The sequence below is a fragment of the Vigna unguiculata genome, chromosome 10, assembly GCF_004118075.2.
Source record: "Vigna unguiculata cultivar IT97K-499-35 chromosome 10, ASM411807v1, whole genome shotgun sequence".
NCBI classification, from domain to species: Eukaryota; Viridiplantae; Streptophyta; class Magnoliopsida; order Fabales; family Fabaceae; genus Vigna; species Vigna unguiculata.
In genome coordinates, this window is record NC_040288.1 from 2,288,887 (window position 1) to 2,310,608 (window position 21,722).

The 21,722-nt window shown below is 24.5% G+C and overlaps 1 protein-coding gene across 1 annotated transcript; it reads right to left on the reverse strand.

Annotated features, from left to right (window-relative positions):
• Window positions 1-735: 735 nt before the first annotated feature.
• Window positions 736-11,144, reverse strand: LOC114167540 (very-long-chain aldehyde decarbonylase CER1-like). The gene is made up of 9 exons (XM_028052643.1): window positions 11,061-11,144; window positions 8,061-8,281; window positions 7,015-7,247; window positions 4,127-4,346; window positions 3,182-3,557; window positions 2,249-2,557; window positions 2,024-2,128; window positions 1,285-1,458; window positions 736-1,153 (listed from the first exon to the last, which is right to left on the reverse strand). The coding sequence occupies exons 1-9, from the start codon at window positions 11,118-11,120 to the stop codon at window positions 947-949; spliced, it is 1,905 nt and encodes a 634-aa protein (XP_027908444.1). The 5' UTR covers window positions 11,121-11,144; the 3' UTR covers window positions 736-946.
• Between the last annotated feature and the right edge of the window lie 10,578 nt (window positions 11,145-21,722).

Here is a 21,722-nt window from a genome sequence, read left to right on the forward strand (position 1 = left end):
ATAAAGTAAATTTTATTGACAAAAGAAGATGGACATCTTCAATAAAAAATTTTGATGATGATGATTTATGAAAGAAATGTAAAAGATTTAGTGATGATTGGAGAAGTGTGAAAAATTTAAAGATTTCATAGAATCAAAAATTATTTCAAAGTTAATTAATTTTGGTTGTTGAAACCATTTAATTCAAGATAGTAAATAAAAAAAGTTATAAATAAAGAAAAAAGGTAAATTTCAAGCATCAGCTCACTGAGAAACTCAAGAAGCGAAACTCAAAATCTATTTTTCATATTCTATAATTGGATTATATAAGCTTAACCTTTTCAATAATATTTAAATTTAATTCACATTATTTTTGCACTACATCACTGATGTGTTTGTTTCATGTTTATACCATCAATTCGTTGGATTTTTTTTTTTTCTTTAAGAGAAATGTTAGGGAGATTTCATATTAATAAATCATAACGTTTCATATAAGAAGTTTATACCATAATTTCCATTTCAAAACATTAAGATAATAAGTATGTGAGTTTTCTTTTTTATATATTGTTTTTCAATCTCATTCTTATTTAATGTGAGACCAAATTCACATAAAATTCTACCAATATTCCTATTATAACGATGATGTAGAGTGAAAATTTCCTTTTGACATTCATTGCTTTAAAGAAATATTTAATTGCATATAGAAGAAAGGTAGCATGTAGACATGCTAAATTTCTATTGATACGTGTAGATACATACATTAATTTGCTTGTTTAAGCATATGATAACCATAACTAATACCTTTCGAAGAGCTAAAGCAAGTATAGTGTCAAACACTTTAATTATTTAATTTTCTCACACCGAGCTAACTCTTTGATGGACACAAGTGTGTGTATGTTTTTATAGATAAGATAGCATTGATAGAACACGAGGTACAACACGAGAATTTTCTAGGAGATCATCTATCTTAAGTTCTGATGAAATTCAGTGTATTAGTACTGGTATGATCACAGCCCGATACAGCAAGAGGTTGAAACCCATGATGAAGTGTTGAATGCCAAACTTTATCTATGTTTTGCATTGTGTAGTGGCACTCATGTTCATTCCATGTTTCTAAAGAATGTACTATTCCAGCTATGCGCCATGCACTCATTACCCTCCTTGGTAACCAATCCTGCAATATACGCAAGGTGTTTGAAATTTTATCATTTGAGATTCTAACCAAAACATTGAACCCTCCATGTACAAACTGAATAACACGATTGAATTAATCATTTGAAGATTGAAAATATTATGTGAACAAACCTCACAAGAATGGACATTTTCAACGCAACTAGGAATCAGCATTGCTGGGGTGCAATGGTAGGAGCAATCCTTTCGATATTTCTTTGGTGGGAATTGTGAGTATGGAATAAACAATGTTCCTTTGGGTGCATGCAATTGTTCCTTTTCAGTCAATTCATCTCCAACTAACCAAATCTATATAAATAAAAAGAAAGATGAGAGACTAAAGAAAATTTTATTTTTCACTACAACTTATCACGACTATATTAATTAACTTTGCACAAGTGAATAGGGTGAAAGTTATTATATGTACTTTATATTTTATATGTATGTTGGTTTAATTAGTCGATGGTACTCACTTTTGTTCAGATGTGTCAGCTTGGTACTCACTTTTAAAAATGTGTCAATCTAATCTTAAATTTTGAAAAAGTGTCTTTAACAGGTCTCTTTCAAACAAAAATTACTAAAATCGTTAACTTAATTCATGACTTTTACCACTAAATTTTGATATAAATATTAATACTTAATTTTGTAAGTCATTTTAAATATCAATACCGGTGTTAACAATTTTTTGCTGAAAATGACCTAATTGAGGCATATTTTCAAAAGTTGGGACTCAATTGACATCTTTTTAAAAAGGGATATCAAATTGATACATCTAAATGAAAATGGGTATCATCTGACTAATTAAACCTTATATATAGTAGACGGATCAAATTTTAGAATATATGAACTAGGAAAATTTCGTTTACATCAATACCTTCTGGGTGCAGCTTTTCTCAATGATCAAATTAGACAAGTTAGTTGCAGAGCTATTGAACAAATTCTTTAGCTTCACATAATCATCCTGATGCATTGTAGCAACCTGAAATATAGTAATCATGCATGTGAGATCAAAATAAAGAGAGTTTATAGTTAAATAAATTAAAATAATACACATGTCTATAAAGAAATTAAATGTATGCAATTAATTAAAAATGTGAACCTTGATTCCTTGGTGACACAATTTGAAAGCAAGAGTGCAAGCAACCTTGGTGAGTTTGCCCCTGAGTAATACTTGTGTTGTTCCTTTAGGAACACTGTTAAGAACAACAGCAACTACAAGACTGCTTCCATCAACAACCTTAACTTTTAGCTTAGGATGTTTGCTAACATATAATCCTCCATAGATGTTAAGCTCCTCCCCTTGATTCATAAGACCTAGGCTCACCACTTTTACACCATTTTTGTCTGCATCTAATATTGCTTTCTCTATCATTTTGTTGATACTCAACTTTTGTGATTGCAATGAATACTACAAAGAAATTGCATAGTCATATAAAGTGTTATTTTACACATTACTACAAAATATAATGATATTAAGTATTTATATCATCATATCTCTTTTTTATATAAACAACTCATACATATAATATAATAAATGGAAAATGATTTTTTAACTACTAAATTTTGACAATTTTCTCTTACAATCTTTGGTGTCATCTTCTAAGTGGTTTTATGTTTTTCTTTTTTCTCATTCTCAATATTCAAAAACCAATTAGAAGATGATACATCATGTTGTAAGAGAAAGTTGTCAAAATTTAGTAGTCAAAATATCATTTTTCATAATAAATCTCTCTAGTGTATCTCGTAAAAACTTCCAAAAACAACTCATTTTAAAAGTAGTAACATTTACGTCTATGTTGTTTTCCGTAGTAAAAAAGTTCCAATATATGTAAATCCCGACATATTATTCAGAATTCAAATATGAATTGAAAGTTTCACACTTATTCAAAATAAAAAAAGTTGTCTATTGTATATAAAGAAAAATTCAAAGAGTAAAAAGGTGGTCTAGTGGTTAGAAAGAAGGGAAAGAGGAAAAAATCTTTCAAAAGTAGTAAATTTTTCCTTGACTTAGAAAAATTGTAACATATTTTACCTGAAAATTGTACTTGGGTATTGCCCAAGTTTGCAACTTGAGTTTGTGAAAACGATTTTCCTCCACAATGAATGTTCGACCATATATCCATGTGAGGATCATTGAGAAAGCTGTGAGAGGCCACATGAAGAAAAGGTACCATTTGGGTGTGTAGGGTTTGGAGGCTAAGGAAGAAAATCCAAGTCTTAGATGATAGATCGATTTTGGTGTTGTGAGGTGTGTTAAGTGCACAACATCTGGGGTTTCTTCTTGTCGTTTCAATGCTGAATCATGTAATTGATCAGAACTTTTGTCTATGGTGCCATAGATGTAGTCATAAAATGGCATAAAGAGAGAGTAATTTGTCCTAAATTGAGTATGGTGCAAGGAGTGAAACCTGTTAGATATAAACAAAATAAGTACATTTAGTTACATAGAATTTTTAAGTATAGAATTTCAATTGTGATTTCTTACCCCATATTCACAGTTATTTCTTTTATTGTTGATAAAGAATAGATAAATCGGTTTCCTTATTTGAGAACAAATATAATGAATGATAAAAATTGGTTCAATTATAAAAGTAAGGGTTAAATATGTTTTTGGTCCCTTAACTTTGAGTGAATTTTGGAATTAGTACATTTCAAAATTTTGGACCAATTTAATCGTTCATATTTCGAAATACGTGAATTTAGTCATTTTAATCAAATTTTGTTAAGTTTATTTGATATTTTAAATGTGTGTATTTGACTTAACATTAAAACAAAAATGTGTTAAACAATATAAATAACACAAATATAATCCTGAAATGCGTACGAAATATGAAATAACCCTAACAAAATTTGATTAAAATGACTAAATCCACGTATTTTAAAAGATAAAGGACTAAATTGATCTAAAATTTCAAAATGGACTAATTCTAAATTTATTTGACCAAAAATATATTTAACCCCGAAAGTAAATACTTACGAAGGGGTGTACATGAAGTACTTGAGAAGGGGGAAGATGCCAAAGAGCCACTTTGGAACAATCTCAAAGTTGCAATGACCCATATTATTCATAAAATCAATGTAAGTCACGTATCCAAATACGGTGATCAAAGACACTGTGTCAGTGAAGACTGGGGTTAACAGTGGAATTGCAAACAGAACGAAATATGATACGTGTTCAGCAAATGGATGAATCACAGCTGCAACAAGAGAACACAAAGATGAGATCAAGAAAAAAAAAGTTACATAAACATTAATAATGTAAATTATTTCATTTCTATTCTACAGTTTAAATTTAACCCTCAGTTGATAATACTTGCAAGTTTTGCCATAGTCAAAATTTTAAGTAACAAAGAAAAAGATGTATAAGAAATGAAGATCAATGTAGACTCCATTTTAGGGTGTAGGAGCTATAATATAGAGGCAAATAGATTTTTTTTTTTGGAATGTAACATTCAAGTGTTAGGAAATGTGATCTGAATTATAGATTTTCTATCCATGACATTCTTAATATCTCAATTTTTTAAAATTTTATTATTAGTTATTGCTGATAAAAGGAAAAACATTCAAATAAGAGGTCTCTGTGGGTAAAATATTTCAGATGATAAATTAAATTTTGAGTGTCAACGTTAGTTAAAATATTATAAGTTGAGAGAAATCAATCTGAGTGACAAATATGAGACATATTATTTTTTTACGGAGAATTATAAGTTGGTAGTATGATATTAGTTAAGGAAGTTTCTGTCCCTTTCCTTTTAAATTCACGGAAAGTAGATTAGACCTTCTAAATGTTAGTGGGAGAATGAAGAGGCAAATGTGAATTATATAAGGGACTGTACGAGGTCATGGTCCCCAATTTCTTTAAAAAAAATTAAAATTATATGTATATATTTTTTAGAAATTTTCAATTTTTTTAATTTTTAAATTATATGTAGTGTATATTTAAAATTGATAAAAGATAAAAGTTAAATTATTTTTTTGGTCATTGTATTTGTCAAATAGTTCGAATTGATCCTCATTTTTTTTTAAATGATTCAATTTGGTTCTTATTGTTAATTTTGACCAAACGGCGATCAAATCAACGCTACGTGTCAATTTCTGATTTTGTTGAATTTTTTTATTGTTTTTTATTTTTTTTTTAATTTTTATTTTATTTTTCACACATCACTTTACAATTTTGTCACGTGTCAACATTATTCAATTTGGTCCCTATATTTGTTTTTAGTTTCAATTTTTGTAAAAATGAAGCAATATTATTATGGTGATAAATTGACATTCAATTTACTCTTTGTATAAATCTTATGGTGATATTATTACTAAAATTGACATTTTTATAAAATATTTCTATAAATATTTTTAAACAATTCTTTTTTTAGTTTTATTATTAAACAAAGTTAAATCTCAAACTTAATTTCAACAATTAACAATCTTGTCATCATATGAAAAGACATCAAGTGTACCATATTATACAAATTTAGTGAAAACTAAAAATCAAATAACTTGTCACACATAAGTTTATGAACTAAATTTCAAGTTCAAAACAAAACCAAAGTTTAATGTTTTGTACAGAATTTAAATTTAATTTAAAATATTTCTAGAAATATTTAATAAAAACGTTAACTTTAGTAAGAATATCACCATAAGATTTATTAAAAAGTAAATTGAGTGTCAATTTAAGGAGGGACAATATTGCTTCATTTTTACAAAAATTGAGACTAAATTGAAACTAAAAACAAATATAGAGACCAAATTGAACAATTTTGACACGTGGTACAATTGTGAAGTGACACGTGTAAAAAATAAACAAATTAAAAAAAAAACTTAAAAAAACCAGAAATTGACACATGACTTTAACACCGTATGGTCAAACTAATGGTAAGGACAAAAAAAACTTGAGTACCAAATTGACATTACTTAACAAATAGAAGGATCAAAAGAGTAATTTAACCAAAAATAAATTAGGTCTGATTTATTTCTTTTATAAAGCACAACATAAAATCAAATACAATAAATAATAAAATTATTTATTAAGATATTTTCATTATTTTTTGAGTTTTTCACGAATTGTATTTATTTCATACTCTCACATGTTTTCTAAAGAAAAGATGGAAGCTAGACACAATTTTTTTTTTCTTCCATTCTTAAAAAAATAAAAAAGATAATTCTCTCTAGTCTCATTTGATACTTAAATATTTCTTTAATAGTTAGTATTATTTTTTATTTCATGAACCTTTTGTATGTTCATTTTGTATGAATATAAAAGAAAAAAATAATGTATTATATGTTTTTCCATAATCGGTTTTTAATTGTTGCTTGATTATCATATGTTTTCTTTTAATAATTACATCTTAAATTTTTATTAGATCATGATGAATTAGTTTTTAATCTTAAACTTATTTAAAAAAAAAAGAAAATAGGTGTATTGACCAATAGATGATTACTTTAAAATTTCAACTCCAATATTTTATTGTTGAGGCTCCTAACCATCTAGATTTAAAGAATTTATCAACCATTCTTGAATTATGTCAATCTTTGACAAAAGCAGGCAAGTTAAGAACATTTTACTTGATTGATCTCTAATTTGTCTTATTTTAACTATTTCACATCCTACATCTAAACAAAAAGATCATTTTTTACAATATAAAGATTATCAAAAACAAGATTACGAAATAAGATAAATGATGAATTTTTTTTTGTATTTGTATTGAAAAATGAATAACTAAAAAATTTAATTGTGATTGAATTATCGAAAAGTTTAAAATTTTTTAATATATTATTTTGGTTTCTAAAAAATTATCGGCCAAAATCCGTCTCCGGAAACACATTCATGATGAAGCAAAGCATGAAAAAGAAGAAAGTGTGACTCACAAGTTATAGGTTCTGTGACAATGGAAGAGTGGTGGTGAGAATGGTATCTGGAATACAGAAAATGATGATGAAGTGCTCTGTGCAACCAATAATAAAGAAACTCAACAGGTCCTGCATGAAGCACCATTGCCATAATCACTCCATCTGTTCTCCATAATGGAAGACGTGATGCACCAGAGAGTGTACAGTTTGCCAAGTAGTACAGTAACCCATTGAACAAAATTTGGTCATCCCTATAACACAAAACACAAAATGTAAAACATCATCTTAAAAGAAGAAAAAAATCTTTACAATCTCAAAAGTCAGGTAAAAAAACCTATTCTAATGAAGGTAGTTTAGTGTTAAAAGATCTCAGGTCAACTAGAGAAAAAATAAGAGTTAAATATGATTTTAGTCCCTTAATTTTCAGTGAATTTTGAAATTAGTTCATTTCGAAATTTTGAATCAATTTAGTCATTCATCTTTCGAAATGTGTGGATTTAGTCATTTTAATCAAATTTTAGTAGGTTTATTTGATGTTTCATAGCATTTCAGGATTGTATTTGAGTTGTTTATATTGTTTGACATATTTTTGCTTTAATATTAAGTCAAATATTATTATGAATCGCACTTGAAATATCAAATAAATTTAACAAAATTTGATTAAGAAGATTAAATCCATGTGTTTTGAAAGATGAAGAACTAAATTGGTCCAAATTTTCTAAATAGATTAATTTCAAAATTCACTGAAAGTTAAGGGACCAAAAACATATTTAACCCAAAAAATAAATTTATGATATATAGACGAGTATAAACCTCATCTTACAAACCAATTTTATAGGATTGAAGGATTAAGTTAAGTTCAAAGTTTATCTCTTAAGATAGTATTAAAGTCATGATACAACAAATCCTAAGAAAATTTGTTATTTGTTAGACCTATCTTATCGTCCATTACTGGACCGTTAGATACCAGATTAACCAGATAAGTTAATTTTACGGTATATAATTGGATGCAAAAGCTCGTATTGGAAACTAATAGAAGATTGTATTTGATGGAAGAAACTAACCAATTGGTTTCTCTGTCAACTTGATCAAATTCAATTCCTTTGTGAAGAATTCTGGCATTGCCTTTGGCATTTCGATGGCGAGAGAGAGTGATCCATATTTGATTATGAAGCACACGCCACAACAAAAATGGTAGTATCATAAAGGCTGTTATGTCCCTTTCACTCTCATCCTTCACCAACATATACCAACTTCTAATCACAAAAGGACCCAATAGCAGGTACTGCAAAAATATTACACATCAATTTCTAATCAAAAAATTGTTTTTTATTTTTATTTTACTTTTGTAATTTGAGTTCAGTATTTTGAAAATGGTTAAATATGTTTTTGGTTCTTCAAGTTTCAATGAAATTTGTAATTAGTTCATCTTCAAAATTTTTTATCAATTTAGTCTTTCATTTTTTAAAATACGTGAATTTAGTCCTTTAAACCAAATTTTGTTAAGTTTATCTGACATTTCAAGCGCATTTCATGATAGTATTTGAATTGTTTACACCGTTTGACAAATTTTTATTTCAATGTTAACTCAAATATTATCATAAAATACATTTAAAATGTCAAATAAACTTAATAAAATTGGGTAAGAAAAACTAAATTTACGCATTTCTAAAAATAAAGGACTAAATTGATATAAAGTTTTAAAAAGAGACTAATTTCAAAATTCACTTAAACTTGAGAACAAAAACATATTTAACCCTTTTAAAAACGTAATTTTGGCTAAGGTAGTTTCTTCGTGCACTTCCATAATTCTTCAGCATCTCCATATAAAATCATATTTCATATTTAGGATTGTGTAATTCAGAAATTATTTTTTCTCTTAAAAGAATTTCTGAGTTGCACGCTTCTTGAGTAAAAAATTACTTCCAGTTTATAATTCGAAAACTAAATAACTTCTGAATTTAATTTTTACTTTTAAATTGTATAATCGAAAAAAGTTATCTTTTATTTTTTTATTAAACAATTCTAAAAGGATAAAAATTTCTTGATGAGAGTGAAATAAAACTTATGGAGGTGAAGAAAGAAAGTTACTTGGTTCCATAGTCAAGTTTGAATAGTTTACTTTTTACATTTTGATAAATTATATTATTTATTGAAAGTACCTTATTTAATAAGTTGGTTCAAATGGTACTTGATTTCATTATTACAGGTTTAAATATAGAGCCTAGGATTTAAAAAATTATATAAGATCTCATGTTTGTGATATATTCAATGGGATTCAAGATTCTATATCAAGAGTAGGAAGTGAACAAAAATGTTAACATTAAAAAATAAATTAAAATTATATTTAAATTTTTAAAGATATTATGCATTTTTTTTACCTAATTCTAATTTTAAAAGCGTTACGAGGTATTTAATAGAAGAAAATAATATTGCCCTTTAGATAACTACGATTAGAAAAATAACTTAAAACCTATATATACAAAGAATATTATTTTGAGGAAAAAAATAAAATAAAAAACTAAAAAATACTATTGCTTTGGAATGTAGGTAGGTTATATTAGTAAAAAAAAATACGAGAAATCATACCTATAACACAAGGGAAATGAAACTTTTAACAAATAAATTTTTGACAAAGTTGACAAAGTTATTAAATAAAATATTTTTTTATTTTTATAGAAATTACAAAAATAAAGTAATACAATTTTAGAATTTTTTTAAAAAATAATATTTTAACTCCCTTTTTACCAAAAATGATTATTTCTCAAAGTTTATTAAATCAAACTTTGTCAAATTATTATTTTCCATGACATAAATACTTGTGTTATCAATGTTATATTTAAATCTAGATGTTGACATCCACTTTCCCCTTATTGCAAGTTGTCAAATAAGAGACCATGAAAATTACCAAATAAAGGAACTAAAGTTGAAGACAAAGAAAAATAATAAAGATGATTTTTAGCTATAAAACGTATTAAGTGGGTTTCTTTATATTGTGTGTAGCATATAAAAAAAATACATCAATTTTGGAAATACATAGACAGATAGAAAACAAACTTTTTGGATTAAAATAAATAAGGGTTTGGGTGATTCGCATCGATGAAGTTTTTATTATACGAAATGTTTACATGGATTATTATTATACGAAATATTCATGAATTCATTCTAAAATTATTAGTCTAGAATATCTATAATAATTTGTTTTTGATTATTATATATGGGTACGTTTTGTTTTTTTATTTGATAATTATTTTTTTGAAGAAATAAAAATAATATGAACTGTAAAATAAGAAATATGTGATTTATATTATATATATAATTTTAATGTAAAAGGATTGAAGTAATCTAAGTGATTATTTACTGATTTAACTTTTATTGTTGATAAAAAGTTAAGTTTGATAGCTTTTTTATGTTTTACATTTTGTCAATATTATTCAACATATTCTCTCAAATTTTTTGTAGTTCTTAAAAGAGTTAATGAGAATCTTTCTGTTAAATAAATTAGTACTAATTTAGAGATAACAACATAACAAGATAAATAATATTTGACATTATAATAAGTTCAGTCATTTTGATTTTACAGGTTATTTATGTTATCAAGTTATTGTTTTCTATCACTTTCTATCAACATCAATCTAATATAAAATATTATTATGATAATTTTTAATAAAAAAGAATATAAAAAAATCAAGAAACCGCATTGAAAAAATTAGACAAAAATTAGGATAAACACACTATTAAATATGAAAAAAAAAATTATACATGAATACTTTACCTTGCAATTAATTATCTGTTGTAGAAAAATTTAGTTTATGTGAGGATTGGAGCACCCTAATATTGTTTCCATGTATATTACTATTTTATGGTGATAAAAAAACAGTCTAGATTTTTTACTAGTTTTTTTTGTCAAGATTAAAAATATGTTGTATTGATATTTTAAATATATTTTAAAATATTAAAATCAGTAGTAATCTGTATATCATGAAAAACAGAAAAAAAATTTCTAATAGAAAATCTAAATTAAAAAAAGTGATTAAGGAAAAGACAGAGAATATTATAATAACCTTGAATGTTCCAAGAGGTTTCCATGGCCAGTTTGAGAGGATTCCAGGTGTTGAAGCCATAGTTGTTGGAAACAGAAAGTATGATGTTTGTGTTGAGACCAAATGGTGAATTGAAGAATGCTTAATATTTATTGGCATCACTTACACAAAGGAACACTTATTGCATTTAACACCCACCTGACAGTGTTTACTCCCATCACATGGGCAACTGCAAAATCACTATTCAATTTGCTATAAATATGTAAATTAATTAATTATTGTTCTTGTTAAATTTGGGAAGAAAATTTAACATAAATAATTAGGGTTAAATATGTTTTTTCTCTAAATTTTTAGTAAATTTTAAAATTAGTCTATTTTAAAACTTTGAACCAATTTAGTCATTTATTTTTTAAAATACGTAACGATTTAATTTTCTTAATCAAATTTTATTAAATTTATTTGATATTTTAAGCGCATTTCATAATAGTATTTGACTTAACATTAAAGCAAAAATATGTCAAATAGTATAAACAACTCAAATTCAATCCTGAAATATGTACGAAACATCAAATAAACCTAATAAAATTTGATTAAAATAACTAAATCCACGTATTTCGAAAGATAAAAGACTAAATTGGTCTAAAGTTTCAACATGGACTAATTTCAAAATTACTGAAAGTTAAGGACCAAAAATATATTTAATCCAAATAATTACAATAAATGATAGATAGTTATGATTAAATTATAATTTAATGATTAAATTACGCTTTAGATAATAATTTGATTTTTTTATAGGTATTTGATTTATTTTGTTATTTTATATTTCTTTTTTCATTGATTTTTTATTTTTGTCAAAAGAATAAAGTGCTTTTTTATTAAATTGATATTAAAAATAATTGGAAGTGTTAGTGTCAAAATCTAGGTTTTTTACATGTTAAAATTTATATATTTTTTATCTTAGAATTAATGTTAAGACATTATACACGATTCAAAATTTAACATGTAATAGGTTTAGATTTTGATATGGGAAATTTTCAAACAACATTGATGTCAAGTTAATAGAAAAGATCACATTAATTTTTTTTTTAAAACATATTATTTTTATTAAAAAAATAGACTTAATTGAGTTAAAAAAATATATAAAAACCAAAACGAATTAAATACCTAAATACTATGACCAAATTAACAATTAAAAAAATTAATAAAATTTAATTTTCACGCAAATTTATATTTCTAATTTGATTATATAGATAAATATGATATTATAATCTATACCTATATAAAAAAAATTTAATATATTTGGTATTCACATTTTTTTTCTAATTTACCTTTTAAATATTTTTTTTAAATAAAAATATTTTTTTTTCAATTTTATTCTTTGACTGCAGTTTTTTAAATTTAACTGTTTTTTTTAATTTAATCATTTTTCTAAACTTAAAATTTTTTAATAAAGAAATAGAAAAAAAATATTTATAATAAAATAATAATTATTATTATTTATATTTAATTTTATAATTATAGTAATAACTATAATAATTTTTATTAATTTTTATAATCATAACACAAATGCACATGTTTTGTCAATAGTGCAATATAAAGATAATAATGTATTCTCTAACTTGTCAATATACTTTCAATTATTTTCTATTATTAAACGCAATGTTGACATTTTTATTAAGAAATGAAAAAGATATTAAAAATTAGATTTAAAAATACATTAAAATTATAAAAAAGAAATTTTTTAATTAGAATTTAGAATAAAAAATATTCCTCTAATTCTTTAATCAATATCATGAACACACTAACATTTGACATGTTAGAGTATGTATTAAAAGATATATTAAGAAATCGTTTGCACTCCATTTTTATTCACTTTTTAAAAGAACTCGATTTTTATACGTTACCAACTTTGATGATTCATTAAATTCAGTCAATAAATAATAACTATGCATAAATAAGTTTGAAGTTTTCATTTATTGCCTCACCAAACTTTGGTTTGGATGGAAAAGAGATGAATACTAGTAATTTATTTAGTGCTATTTTTGTATGTTTTTTTTTTATAACATTTTAAGTGTGGGGAGATTTGTTAATTGAGTTAAATTAGATCTATTTTTTTTTTAAAGAATTTAATCATTCTGACTTTTTTTATTTACAATTTAATTTAGTTTAATTTCTTTTCTTTCTAAAATTTAAATTTTTGCATAGTCATTTCAATATAAAATAGTTTGAATTGGACTGAGATGGTATCTGATTTTAGTGTTACAATTATTTATCCTTGAGAGTGTAAGATATAAAAGGATCACAATTAAAAATATATTAAATATCTTATATAAGTATTACATAATTAAGAGTAATATAATTCTCTAAATATAAATTATTAACAATAAACTTAATCAACTTGATAATTACATTTATATTCTATTAATTTAAGTAAATAATAAATGTTTCCATTAATTATATATATAATATAAAATAATGTATAGTTTATATATATATATATATATATATATATATATATATATTTAAATAAAATTATGTAAGTATGTACATAATTGGATCGAATTAATCATGATCAAACATACATTCTAAAATCTAACTCGTTTATATTTTGATTCGCGTATGCGTCGTCTTCTCTTCTCTATCTCTGTTCTTCGCCCTCGAAAAAAAACTTTACCAAATTTCTAGTTTCATTTTCACTTCTACAATTAATGTAAAAAAGTCACCAATATCAACGTCAGTAATTGTATGATGGCCACGTGTTCCAAAATTGCTTCTCAAACCAACTTCAATCCGTCAACGTTAACCATTCTAACGACGTCCAAATAATTGGACTCAATTGATGCACATAAACGTATTTGGGTATACAATTGACACTTTTTAAAACTGAGTACCAATTTGATACACTAGCACCAAACTGAGTACTTTACAAGTAATTAAACCTTAAATATATTTTCAATTCTTAAATTTTTTTAAAAAATTAAAATTTATTTTTATCTCAATTTTTAATATATTTTAGACTCTAAATTAAAAAATTAATTTTTTTTAATCTAATAACGTTAATATTTGAATTTGTTAAACATGTTTAAATTATAATTTATTAAAATATATAAAAATTCAAATGTTATCCTAACATGTACTTCACATGTAAAGAAAATACAATTAAATTATAAAAATTGTATTTATTTATTTCTAATTGAGAGTTAAATAGATCAAAATTTGAAAATATAAAAATTTTAATTTTACATCAAAATTTAAACGCTAAAAATATATTTACCATAAAGTTAAAAATTAATTGAATCTAATATTAAAAATTAATTGAATCCGATTTATATCCTCTCGTAATAATTGAGATAGACCTACCAACATAATAATTAATGGTGACTTTTTGGTATGTTTATACGTACACATTGCATATGCCAAAAGTACAACAATTTAATTCATGGAAATAGATGCTTTCTTCACGCCATCTTATCTTTGGAAAACTATGATGATCATTAAATTTTCCAGAAATCGGTTGTTATCCACTATTTGATATTGGAGTCTTTTTTTTTTTCAAGTACACAATAATTATCCATTTACTTCACATAATATTGTTATTAGTAGTAATATATATATATATATATATATATATATATATATATATATATATATATTATATTATGATAATAAAAAAGAATAACATTATTATTATAATAATTATAAAATTAAATAAAGTAATTTTTTAAGTAATTTTTATAGTTTAAAAAGTAATAAATTTAAAAAAAACAGATAAATTAAAAATTAGTTAAATTTAAAAAAGGATTAATAAGTGGTAATTTGACGTAGTTAAAAAATAGTAGATTTAAGTAAAAAGTTTAGTGTTATTTATAATTGATTTAAACAAATTGACAAATTATTCTTTAGCGTAATAGTCTTTAGGTATAATATTTTTCAAAGAAATTATAAACATATTTTGATTAAACAGTTAATTAAAAACAAACAAATACATTATTTCTTATAATTTTAAATTGTTTACAAATATAATTATTGATTGTCAATAATAATCATAAAGTTTTTCAGAAAAAATAAATAAATAAAATTATTTAAAAAACCAGATATTAAATATACATATAAATGAGTAATTTATTCAATAGTATTCACATTCATTCACTTTCTTCACACACATAATATTTTTCTTTATACTTTTTTACAAATCACATTTATCAAATAAAAATTCAATTGAGATAACCAATTGTCCTTATTTAATATTTTTAATTTTATTAATAAAAATTCAAACAAAGACAATCTTGAAAATCAATTCATCAATCTTTCTAAATGGTATAATTACCCACCCAAATAGTGCATTAGTATCTAATCAACTTCTAATATCATTTTAGACTCAATCAAGATTTACAAAAAAAAAAAATACATCTTTGTTAAAAAAATGCACAAAATATCTTTGTCTTATTAAAGTGATCCCCTACGTTGGATCAATTGAATGGTTGATTGATGGGGAATTAAGTATTCCATTATAAAGAACAGATGGAGTGATTATGAATAGTACTATTGGTTACACATAACACTTCATCATCATTTTTTTAGACCGTACTACTTCTCTTCTCGCTCATGTTAATTTCATTTAAAGTATTTTAATACGGTCAATCATATTATATTTTGATAATTTTATTTTGTCATAAAGTTAGCTAAAAGAGTGATTTTTCCTTAAGTTTGTAGAATTTTTAATATTTTTTATTTTTTTTCTTCATAAATCTGTTATGTTTTGTTTGTAGAATAGTTATTTTAAATTGTTATATTTTTTTTTAAATGTTATAAGTGTTGCTTTCTTTTTAAGTTTTATGCGATTTTTTTTTTTTGTTTCTTTTTATGTGTAAAAGGGTTGGAATACCCCAAATGCTTCTTTATTTATAATTTTTTATTGTTGATAAAAAAAATCTTACAATGAAGTGACATCTTTTAAGTAGTTTTAGAATATAGAGAAATAAGAAAATAAAAAAAAAAATGAAAAGTCACTTAAAAAATACCATTCAGATTATAATAGAAAGTTGTCAAAATTTAATTGTTAAAAATAATTTTCCGGTTAGTATTCACCTCTTACTACATTTACTCTTTTTCATATCTAATTTGTTAGGAATCCAAGTGTGAGTCTAAGTCCCACATTGACCAGAATTGAGAAAGTAGAGCACCATATAAGGATCAAGGCTCATAAACCCATTGCCTTAAGGTTTTGGGTTGAGAGTGGTGTCGGTGTCTTATGTGGTTGGGTGTCTTATTGGTGTTGTATCTCCCCAGTGATACCCAATTGAAAAAATAGAGCACCATATAAGAATCAAAGCCCATAAACTCATTACCTTAAACCTAGTTAATTTGGATCCTAGCAGTCATATCATTTTAACAAGTAAAAAAAGAAAAAAAATATACAAATAACTTCGTTTAGTGGCTAATTTTAATATAGTAAAGAGAGTTTCCAACTTCAAACTTTGATCAAGAAAGATGTAATTGTTGTCTATCTTTTATGGACAATATATTATTAGTGATCAAGAAAGATGTAATTGTTATCTTTTATTGACATACATGGCAAAGGTGATATAATATATCTGTGTGAGAGGAAGAAAAACTTTTCACATTATTGATGACTATTCTTAGATAATTAATTTTGGGAGACTTAAAATAATATATTCAAAATTTATATGTTTTATCATTATTACTAACAGAATAAAAATGGGTACATATATACTTTAATATAATTATAATTATAAAAAGAAATTGCACATATCTTGATGATATACATTATCTTCGTATTAGTTTTTTTTTTAATTTTACATTAACTAAAGATAAGTCAAATTTACATTATATAAATGGGTGCAAACCTTATATTATAACTAAATTTTATGAAGTTAAATTAAACTTAAAGTCCACAATTTTAAAATGATATGAAATCCATTTGAAATTTGTTATAATAAGATTTATTATTTATTGAGTCTATCTTATCGTATACTATCCGACTATCGTTAATGTTTTGTAAAGTTAAATTTGGTTTGATATTCTATTCTTATAATCCATTAATAAACAAATCTTAAGAAGGATTCTATTTGGATAAAAATTAGATAAGGAGATATAAACTAAGTTTAAGTTTAATCGTTCAATGCACCACTTAAAGTTTAGTTTGAAAATTTCAAAACTTCATTGCGAAAAGTCTCAAACAAATTAATCTGATTTTAACTTAGTAGCTGAGCATTTTCCAGCTAAGTAGTCATTTTCGAGGTTGGAAACAAACATGAATTCTAAGTCTGGTTAATGTCTTAATCAGTTAAGGTTCTTCCAAAACAGTTACGTGAGAGATGAGAATACATAATGATAAAATTTTATACAAATACTTTTAGAAAAATATAAAAAATAAAATGTAATTTTTAAAAATTAAAAATATGTATAAACTAAATATATAACTTATTTAAACTTCTTTAATTTATGAAAAGCTTTTCTAAACGTACCTTTGCATTAAAGTCAATGGTTATTTCTAAACGATCATGATTTCAAGCCAAGTATGGAATAAAGCATCATACTGCAAAATATTTTAATATAATGATCTTTGACTCTTTAGTAAAAATGTTAAAATAAACAATATTATATTTTAGGACTTTTTGATCACCCAAAATAAGATAAATAGACATGTAGGAAATTTCACATAGATTAGAAATAAGGTGATTTTACAGTTTATAAGTGGGTGCAAACCTCACTTTATAAGTCGATTTTTGTAGGGTTGAGTTAAGTTTAAAGTCCACTTCTTAACATGCCATTAAAATTATGAGTTATAACTTATTATAGCGAGATTTGTTGTTTATTGAACTTATTGTATCATTCTATAATGAGATTTATTATTTGTTGAACGAGGAATTGTTGGAAATTCTATATCGATCATAGATAATGCCACATTATGATATAAACCATAATGCAAATGGTAAAATTATTTTAGTGAATAAATATTGGTAATTGAGAATGAGAATGATATTCATATATAAAATATAATGTTGATGGTTATGTTATGATAATTTTAGAAATAATTATAATATTAAGCAATAATTATTTATATTCAAAATAATAAATTTTAGTTAGTAAATAATGTTGTTTTAATTTATTACAAACCGACCTATAATTCCACACACACACAACACACAATTTTTCTGTGCTAATAGCTTTGTGTAGTACAAGGATTGCAATAAATTATTTCCTCTAATTCAACCTAGGTAGCATTGAATTTTCATATGCTTAGTACAATGATTAGATTTCATATTTATGTTATTTTTTTCATTCAGTTATGACACTACTTAAACAAGTTACATTAGGTTCTAAAGAAAAATAAATAAATACTCCTCTACTATAACTTAATTAAAATCAATGCCTTTATTTAAGAACTATATTTTATAAACAAGTATTTGACCAATTTTTTTTCTTCAAACAAAAATCTCAGAAGAATTGAACCAAAAATACTCTAATTTGCATTAAATTAAGTGAGCACGTTTACATTGTACCTGTTACTTTTTTGAGGGAAGGGTGCAGATTTGAGTAGTTTGTTTCTCCTTATGTATATCTGAAGAAATAAATGAAAAGAATGTATTATAACACCTAATCTCACTCACTACAAATGAGAAAAAAAATATTACTAACATTGTTATGATGTCATGTTTTTCCTTGAATATCGTTGGATAATGAAATTTTGATTCTTATTAACTTCTATTTTGTATTCCTTAACATAGTTTAATATTGAATATCCATTCTTTTAAAAAAAATAGTACATTAATCAATATTTTATATTAACTCAAGTCAGAGATTACAAAATGAGAATCAATGACAGTTAAAATATAATTTTTCTTTAAGATTTTTGTTTTCAACTTGAACCTAAGCAAATAAGATAGTAACACCATTGTACTTTATGAGCACACATGTTATTATATTCTATTACATACTGCACAATAGTTGGTTGAGGTTGAGCTACCCTTAGCCAAAACTCATTATTGCATTAATTGTAGTTATTGTGGCAATTTTGACTACACAAACAAAATTGCAGAAGCACAATAAAAACAATTGAGTTATTGGAAAAGCACAATAAAAACAAACATGTGACTAAGCAAAATTATTCATACATTTGTTTCATTTATTTATTTGTGTTTTTTTTTAGTTGGAGCTTGTCACATATTTTAAGCACTGGCTCTATATGTTTTGTGACCTCTCTTTTCAATTTTTAATCTAAAGCATTATAAGAAATTTTTTTAAATATTAGCATCGATTAAATTGCGATGGTATCAGTTTGACACTAAAAAATTAATTCTTTAAAAGAATAAATTAAAAAGTGTAAAATTGTTTTCAATTTTTTTAATAAATCAATATTTGTATTGATATTGGATTAGAATAAGCTAATAGAGTATCTTTTGTGTTGAACGTTAATAGAAGCTAAGCCAATTCTAGTGAAATTAAAATGTTAATTTAAAAAGAAGTAAAAGAAATATAAAATTATTTTTAAATTTTTTAATAAATAAACACTTGTTTTATCGTCAGTTTAATGGGAGCTCACAAAAATAAATAAGGTTAAAATCGACCTAACATGCAATAATAAAATAAATAAGTTAACACAGACTTAGTTAACATTAACTAAATAAATACTAAAATTAGATAAGTTAATCTTGACATAGCGGTTACTAATTAAAAAAATATTCAAAATAAATATAGTTAGAGTTAACTTTACGGATACCAATCTTAATTATTTTAAATTAATTTTAATTAGTATTCATTAATTCAATGCTAAGTTAAATATTAATAAGTTAACATTAACTTAGTAGACACGGACTAAAATAAATATTTAATATAAATATAATTAATATTGATTTAATGAACACTAACTTTATTTATTTTAGTTAGTTTCGACTAGTCCAACAATAAGTTGTATATTATATAGTGGCAAATTGGTGGCAAATTAGGGTTCCAAAATTTTATTATAGATGTATAAAAATTTTGAGATACCAAACATATAAAATATATTATTTTTTTTTAAATATCTTAAATTATTAATTAATATATATATTTGAATGCTAAGGGGTGCAGAAAGAAAAAAGAGTGGAAGAAGAAATGGCCCAAATTTTGTGAGTCTATTTATGAAATCAAATTTATGTGGTAAATTAAACACAAAATCCATTGTTATATTATCTTATTTCCATTCAAGCGTCTAAAGGATGGTGACACACCTATTTGCTTATGATGTTCTATCTTCACCTTCTTACAAATCAAACATATAGCTACATATTGAACTCCTTCCTTCATCATTTTGGATACCAAAATATTCTCTTAAGATTTGTATACATTTTTGTTGCACCTAAATTTTATGTGATAAATCATACTAATGTGGGGCCTTAGCCCTCCATAGCTTTTTCACTTCTTCATTAAAATATAATAATGTATTATCATTATTTTAAAATATGAGTATTCAAAAAGTTAGTTTTCTTAGAGATAAAACTCAAACTTTTTTATTTGCATACTTGCTATCGATTAATAATTTTGTTACTAAATTTTTAATATTATATTAAAAAAAACTAGTTTAAAAATTCAACTTTATTATTTTATTGTAAATGCTTTCAACCATCTAAATTTTGAAAAATTTATCAACCATATTTGAATTATATCAATTTCATACACTCGAGACATTTATTTTAACTAAGAAAATTTAAGGCTAAAGATTGGATACATGCACCAATTCCAGAACGAAAACCACGTATTTTCCATTAATAGGCAAGTCTGTGCATGGATATAAACACTAGATAATGAGATATAAAATAAACTTTAATTGTTCAATGCATCACTTAAAGTTTAGTTTGAACATTTCAAAACTTTATTAAGTCTCATAAAATTAATCTGATTTTTTAACTTAGTAGTTTAGGATTTTCCAGTTAAGTTGTCATCTAGAGGTTGGAAACAAACATGAATTTCTAAGTCTGGTTAATTTCTTAATCCTGTTGTATCAAAAACATTACGTCAGAGAAGAGAATACATATACATGTGGACAAATTATTTTACAGATACTTTAGAAAAATATTAAAAAATGCTTTTTTAAAATAAAGATTAATTTATGTATAGACTAATTTACAAAACTAGTTTTATATAACTTTTTTCTTTTTAATTTATGAAAAACATTTCCAAACGTATTTTACATGAAACTGTCGATGTTTATTTGGCGTTCATGGTTACATTGTTTGAGCACATCAGACTAATCCCATTATAGCATTTCTGGGTGTCAATTTAGTCAATGTTATGTGACTTAGCTTTAGCCTACTCTTAAATAAGCTTTCCTTTTATTGGCCTCAAATGAGGGGGCCAAACTAAAGCTAAGGTGGGTTTAGTCACATTACAAGATTTTAATTAACTGTTAACAACAATATATTGGGTTTGAGTCAAAGTTCAATGGATCCCAGTTGAAATTTTGTCGAATTCGACCGAGTCGACCACAACCAAAATTTTGTTGAATTCGACAAAGTTAACTCTGACTGAAATTTGACTGAGTCGGTTACAATCAAAATTTGGTTGAATTTGGCCAAATTTGACCGAGTCAACCTTTGACCAAATTTTGGTCAAGTCATCCCTAACCTAAATTCGATCGAAATTAACCGAGTCAGTCTCGACAAAAATTTGGCTGATTTTGAC

Excerpts from the sequence above, each read along its gene's own strand:
- LOC114167540 (XM_028052643.1), bottom strand. The coding sequence starts at position 11,120 with ATGGCTTCAACACCTGGAATCCTCTCAAACTGGCCATGGAAACCTCTT. Across the intron at positions 7,248-8,060 it reads GTTGACAGAGAAACCAATTG|GGATGACCAAATTTTGTTCA; the intron begins GTTAGTTTCTTC and ends TTTGTGTTATAG. Across the intron at positions 2,558-3,181 it reads TACCCAAGTACAATTTTCAG|TATTCATTGCAATCACAAAA; the intron begins GTAAAATATGTT and ends ATTTCTTTGTAG.